This window comes from Rhodamnia argentea, chromosome 5, assembly GCF_020921035.1.
Source record: "Rhodamnia argentea isolate NSW1041297 chromosome 5, ASM2092103v1, whole genome shotgun sequence".
Lineage (NCBI taxonomy): Eukaryota > Viridiplantae > Streptophyta > Magnoliopsida > Myrtales > Myrtaceae > Rhodamnia > Rhodamnia argentea.
Genome location: NC_063154.1, coordinates 565,255 through 572,180, shown reverse-complemented (window position 1 = coordinate 572,180; position 6,926 = coordinate 565,255). Strand labels below are relative to the sequence as shown.

Sequence of the window (6,926 nt, the reverse complement as noted above, 5' to 3'; positions counted from 1 at the left end):
TTATGTATGCTTACAAAAGATAAAAAGATTTTATTAGTATAACAGTCTTTGGATGATTGTAAGAATAATAGTATGTTGCCTGACACAAATTCTTAAAAGAGTGGACCCCACAATAATTTTAATTAATTATTATTTTTTTGTGGCCCACAACAAATTGTTAGCATAACAATCACTCACATACTGTTATATAATCAAATTCCCAAGAGAAAATACATCTAGTTAAATAATTAAAGTTTTTTTGCATGAAATAACTAAAGTTGACTTCAAACTAGAACAATGAAAATTGTTAACATTTTAATTTTGAATTTACATTCTGAAAGAGTATTAAAATCAAACCACACTCCTTACTTGTGAAAACATTACAAATGAACAAAATTTCAATTTTTTTTTAATACAGAAGATTTCCATTTTCACTAACCAAACAAGGTTTCTTGTTGAGAAAAAACAAAGATGGAGAACTAGTAATTCAGAGGATTATTTAAAGGGAGCTCTTTCAAGCTCTTGTTGTCCTCGCAGCGATCCAAAATTCCTGACCATTTCTACTCACAGTTTCTCCTCGAGATTAGAAGAAACCCCCCGCCAAAAACAATCACTTCTCACTTGTGTGGGACGATTATGTTTCCCCAGTTGGAGATCGCGATGGGCCTAGCGGCTCTTATTGTTCTTGCAGTTTTCCATTGGAAGCTAAAATGGAGAAACCGTTCTAACATTGGGAAGCTTCCTCCTGGTTCCATGGGGTTGCCATTCATAGGAGAGACGATTCAGTTCTTCATTCCTAGCAAATCCAGAGACATGCCTCCTTTCATGAAGAAGAGAGTTACAAAGTACACCAACTTATTCATACTTAGATTTATCCTGCAACTTTACGTTTCAATTGTCGTTATTTCGTGCATGTTTTAATGTTTAAACTTCATACTTTGCGTATTTTCCTTTTTTTCTTTCAGGTATGGAACCTTGTTTAAAACAAGCTTGGCTGGTCGTCCTGTGGTGGTATCGACAGATCCGGAGTTCAATAAATTTGTTCTTCTCCAGGAGGGAAAGTCCGTGGAGACATGGTACTTGGACTCCTTCTCTAAACTTGTGGGTCATGATACGCCAGACTTGGAAGTCAAGACTAACGCAACTGGGTATATCCACAAACACCTCCGGCATTTGATCTTAAATCACATGGGTTCTGAGAGCCTCAAAGGCGAGCTTCTTCGTCAGATTCAGGCCATGACTGAGACAACGCTACATGCTTGGTCAGCTCAAGAATTTGTAGATGTGAAGCATGATTGCGCCCTGGTAAGTATTCCAGGCGCTAACGTTTGTCTAAAACCTAACCACCCTTTACTAAACCCCATATTTCTGTGTGTATGAATGAGCTTTACAGATGATATTCAAGTTCACGTCGAAGCTTCTCCTAGGTTATGATGCTGAAAAATCAGGGAAAAATATTACGGAGGATTTCCATATTCTCATGGATGGTCTCATGTCCCTTCCGATAAACATTCCAGGCACTGCTTTTCACAAGAGCTTAAAGGTACAGCTAAAATTAGTGATTACTCCATGTTGACATCATCTCAATTCTCTGTTAAAATAAAAAAACCTTGCAGAGCCAAGAGAAGCTGCTGAATATGATTCGAGGGAAGATCGCCGAGAGAATGACCGCACCGGCAGAAGCAAGCAAAGGGGACTTCCTTGACCATATCATTGGGGACATGAAAACTCAGAGCTTTCTTTCAACTGAATTCATCACCTACATAGTCATGGGTCTCCTACTTGCCGGCTTTGAGGCCATACCTACCACTGTAGTCATGGCCCTTATACTTCTTTCAGAGAACCCTAAAGTGCTTCAAGAACTGATCGTAAGTGAATCGATTCTATGTCGCAAGTTCTCATTAGTTGCGTTGTTCCATGTGCCGTTCCATCTTTCTTTCTTCTATTTGCAATAACCTGTTTTCACCTCCAATTCTATAACAGAAGGAAAATCAGGAAGCCCTTCATAATAGAAGGATTTCGGGCGCAGAAGGAATAACGTGGGAGGAATATAAATCAATGCCTTACACCCTGCATGTGAGTTTTTTTTGCTTCTTCTACGATTACGTATTCATTACAAAATGAAGTATAATGACGAATTGTTGGAATACCAGGTGGTCAATGAATCACTCAGATTGGCCAGCAATATCCCCGGTGTTATGAGAAGAGCAATTAAAGACATTGAATGGAATGGTAAACTTGCCAGACTAGAATGTTTTGCTGGATCACGCATATATAGGCTAGCTAGGGTTTCAAACAAACACACAAAAAAAAAAAAAAAGGGTATATAAGATCTTAGCTTTAGCTTGAAACTGATCCTTATGTTTCTCCCATTCATTTTTTTATTTGGTGATTTAACAGGATATGTAATTCCGAAAAGTTGGACCATTGTCATTAGTCAAGTGGGGTTACACCTGAACCCAGAAGTGTATGAAGATCCCGTAGCCTTTAATCCATCTCGATGGGAGGTAAGATCTTCCTAATAAAATTAATTGCTTAATACAGTTTAAGAATTCTGACATTTATTGAACTTTCTTGTTTTTGGGCGTTGGCATTTTTATATTATCCACAGCAAATGGATAGAGCGAGCGTCGTGGGAAGATATTATATACCCTTTGGTGGGGGCGGAAGGCCTTGTGCTGGAGCTGAATTCACCAGAGCTTTCTGTGCAGTATTTCTCCAAGTTTTCGTGACCAAATACAGGTAAAATCGCATGAAAAACTTCTCCATGCTTACAAATTATGTTCATGTATTTTCTATCAAACTGTGATGGTCAACTGTTTGACAGGTGGACAAAGGTGAAGGGAGGAGAAATCATTCGCACTCCGTTTTTAAAGATTGGAGGTGGTTTTGATATCAAGGTCTCCAAGATACAAGAATAAACACTCAACGCAGAGCCCTGCTGTAAAATATTATGTCTTTATTGTTGAAATAAGACATTGTGGAAGCTAGTTAAGGTTTAGATTTGGCCGTACGGCCGCCGGCTTATGAGCAACTCTAGCCTTGTTCCATATGGACACATAAGGTCCCCTTAAGTTGTAATCTTGCACTATTTCTACAGTGTTATGAACTTCTGATCTTGGGTGCTACTAATATATCTACATATTCATGGGAAATTACACTTGCATATGTGTGTAAGAGCAAGTATTATAGATGTGTTGAAAACAAATGCGAAAGTGAACACAGAACACAAGGATTTATGTGGTTCGATCAAGGTGATTTACATCCACGGGCGAGGCAAAATGAAATTCCATTATGATCAAAGAGAGTACAGATTACAGAAGTTGGTCTTATCGACTGAATAAAAGCACACGGCTCACTAATCTCTCACATAAGGAAAATCCTCAATACCAATTGAAAAGAAACCCTAGCCGCAATATAAAATAGAGCCCAAAAAAAATTTCTCGAGGGCGTTGCCTCCGAACCCCCACGCAGATCTGTTTGCACCGCAAAGGAGATTTGTTCGCTTGCTCCGAGTTGGGCCTATCGGCCCAACTCTCCGCGTCACAAACTAGATCTCAATTTTTCCTCCACTTTTTGGGCTACACAAAAATATGTCGGGTTGGGTGATAAACTGAACCGGGTACATAAAATGCAAGACATATTTAACAAGATGTGTAATGAAATCGCAAGACTGCTATTGGATCATAAGTATTTTTCCGTTTCTCCTTATCTGTTTAAATAATCATTTTCAAAACCAAAAATAGGAAGATTGCAAGAGCTTAAATTAAGTCACTTTGATTCTGAGAGCCACAAAGAGAAGCTCCTTTGACAGCTTCTAAATCGTGGTCGAGAAGATAATGGTTGGGCAACTACTATTTGTGGATTTTTTCTATCTTATTGGTTTTAACAATTATTTTACTATGTTATGGAATGGTTTTGTTAGTTCTTATTCAGTTTTTCCTTTTGGTTAGCGTTAGTGAGATACCACATTTTTCTACTCGAAAGCTGACCTTCATAAAGGATTGCCATTAGCCCTTTGAATATCATGGCCTCGTAAAAATTAAATACACTTATGAAAGAAAAAGATGGACTCATATTGGACAAAACCTCTCTCTACAGCCAAGAAATTCTAAAAATTACTCTCAACCAGATCAAGACCGGTGAGGCAAGGGGAGCGAGAGTTTTCAAAGCTAACAAACTCATTAAGGATGGACGGATCTCATTTTATCTTCTTTTTTTTTTTTTGTGGGGTTAATACCACGAAAAACCTCAAACCGATACATCCGTGATAAATTTACCCCAAACTATTTTTTTTACCACGAAAAATTCTAAACTGGTACACTTATGATAAATTTACTCCAAACAATTTTTTTTTATCATCAAAAATCCTAAACTGGTACATATGTGATAAATTTACCCTAAATTAATTTTTTTAAACCAAAAAAATCTCAAACTGGTACACATGTGATAAATTTACCCTTCATTAAATTAGGTTAATACCACAAAAAATCACATATTAATAAACCCGTAACAAACAGAGGGTAAAAATCCTAAACTAGTATACTTGTGAACTGCCACATGCCATCTAACTCAGTAATTTGAAAGTTAAATTTAACGAAAAACTAGCGGAGGGTAAATTTATCATAAGTATACAAGTTTGAGGTAAATTTGTCATACATGTACCGGTTTGGAGTTTTTTGTGATAAAAAAATAGTTTGAGGTAAATTTGTCACGTATGTACCAGTTTAAAGTTTTTCATGGTATTAACCCTTTTTTTATATAGAGGCTTTAGCTTAGAAATATTATTTGGGTTGGGTCAAGTGAAGTAATATTTTTCTTTTATTTTTTCTGTTTTTCTTTCCTCTGGACCTCTTCTCTCTCGTCCTCATTTCCCTCATCTTGCGGTTTGCCTTGGACCTCATCTCCTTCGTCTGCATTTCTGAAATTTCTAACCCGATTTATTTAGTTTTTTTTTTTCTTTTGGATGTGCTCTTTGCCTTGCATGTGGCCCTCAACCTCCGCTATGGCATGGAGCTCGAGCAGCCAAATGTGGATCTCGAGTTCAATTCTATCTGACGTCCTAGAATGTCATGTGACACATGTCCTTTCTTATTTTATCTTTTTATTATAATTGTGCATGCAGAAGCACAATAACTTTTTCTCATTCATTCTATACAAGACCTCACATGAGTTTAATTAATATGTTACATCAATTTGTGGATCTTTTGTACACCATCCAATTCATATATAACATATAAAGTCCTGGGAAAAGGGCTTGGGTCAACTAGCTTCACTACTCCAACAGCTCACCTAAATATTAACCAAGCCACCATCCAACTTAGGGATTGATAGCTCCCAACATTATCTCGCCCCTTCCATCATTACATCTAGGAAACATCCTATCCATCTAAATAATAAAGAAATGACCCAAAGCTCAACAAACAAAATTTCTAAGTTTAAATGAGGAAATCAGCTTACCACTCAACCTGTTACAAAATAACATAAGCACATGACAATTAAGCATATATCCTGAGTACACGAGTAAATATTTTACCTTTCCATTTATGATATGCCAAAGTGACTTAATAACAAATCATCAAACATTATTCACTCACAAGCATGTGGATAGCATAACACTCATAATGCACCGGTATAACCTGGTGGTTTACGCCAATGGAAATCAATAGCAACATTATCTAAGATCATTTAATCAAACGCAAACGGATGGACAAACATGTTATGATACTTGTCTACCTCCGATTATACAATATGTGGATATACGAACACACATAAATATGCATTATGTTCATTATTACTTTTCCTCCCAAATAATCTCGAAGCATCCTCAATCACATAACAAGGATATCTCAACTCCAAGGCATTCCATAACACTTCACGGGTTATCATGGATCACACAACAGGGAAATCTCGAATCTGAGGTATCCGATAAAACTCCATGCGACATCCCCGATCATACAAAAGGGGTATTTCAACTCCCGAGGCATCTCGAAACACCGCAACATCCCTGCTCACACAGCAAGGGCGTTTCGACTCCCAAGACATCATCACCATTTGATTTACGGGTGACAAAATAACATTATTCTCATACAAATAACTGACAAACGTTTTTATGCATTGCAACACTTATACCCACCTTTTTCGATGTACGATTTGGTTTACTCCTGCTCCCATCACCATCTTAGAAGCTTGCTAGGAGCCGCTCTTTGTCCAAGCCCTCTCACCCCGATAATCACTTCCCACACTCTTCGGACCGGGTCTTACAAGCCCATTAGTCTTTGCCTAGTTCATCCCCAAACCACACACGTACGAAGGGAGTCTCGCTTGATTCGTCTCATATTAAGCATCACGGTTTGTAGGTGTCCCACTTGGCTCATCCCATACCGAGCCTCACGATTTGTCATATCCCATGTAATTAATGCTAAGGCACATTACTTTCGTTCATTTCTCATGCTAGCATTGATAACTTACTTATCTTCTTTCATTTTGTAAGACAAGTAATGATACATAAATATTTACATGCATTTCAATACCGATAGCCACCTCCCTACTTCATCATGTATTCCTCAAAATCATGATATGCATTAGTCAAATGATCGAGTACAAAGCAACGCATGGATATACTCAATATATGGATATGAACATTAGAAATCAAACTCATCACTTCAGGCTCAGTACATCAAACTCAATATCTCAAACTCAGAATATCACACTTAGCACATCAGATTCAGCACATTAGACTCAAGACATCAGATTCAATACATCAAACTCAACACAACAGACTCAACGCGTCAGATTCAACATATCAGACTCAACTCCTCGGACTCAACATATCAAACTCGCTACCTCAAACTCGGCACCTCATGTTCATTACACCCGATTCAGCACCTCAAACTCAGCGCATCAAACTCAACACCTCAAACTCAACACATCGGACTCAACACCCG

General features: G+C 37.8%; 1 protein-coding gene across 1 annotated transcript; it reads left to right on the top strand.

Moving 5' to 3' along the window:
* The first annotated feature begins 515 nt into the window (after window positions 1–515).
* Window positions 516–3,092, top strand: LOC115753066 (cucurbitadienol 11-hydroxylase-like). Its single transcript, XM_030691557.1, has 9 exons — window positions 516–824; window positions 945–1,284; window positions 1,373–1,522; window positions 1,596–1,847; window positions 1,963–2,055; window positions 2,133–2,211; window positions 2,380–2,486; window positions 2,591–2,721; window positions 2,807–3,092. The coding sequence occupies exons 1-9, from the start codon at window positions 616–618 to the stop codon at window positions 2,898–2,900; spliced, it is 1,455 nt and encodes a 484-aa protein (XP_030547417.1). The 5' UTR covers window positions 516–615; the 3' UTR covers window positions 2,901–3,092.
* Window positions 3,093–6,926: the final 3,834 nt, after the last annotated feature.

Excerpts from the sequence above, each read along its gene's own strand:
- LOC115753066 (XM_030691557.1), top strand. The coding sequence starts at position 616 with ATGTTTCCCCAGTTGGAGATCGCGATGGGCCTAGCGGCTCTTATTGTT. Across the intron at positions 1,848-1,962 it reads AAGTGCTTCAAGAACTGATC|AAGGAAAATCAGGAAGCCCT; the intron begins GTAAGTGAATCG and ends ATTCTATAACAG. Across the intron at positions 2,722-2,806 it reads GTTTTCGTGACCAAATACAG|GTGGACAAAGGTGAAGGGAG; the intron begins GTAAAATCGCAT and ends ACTGTTTGACAG.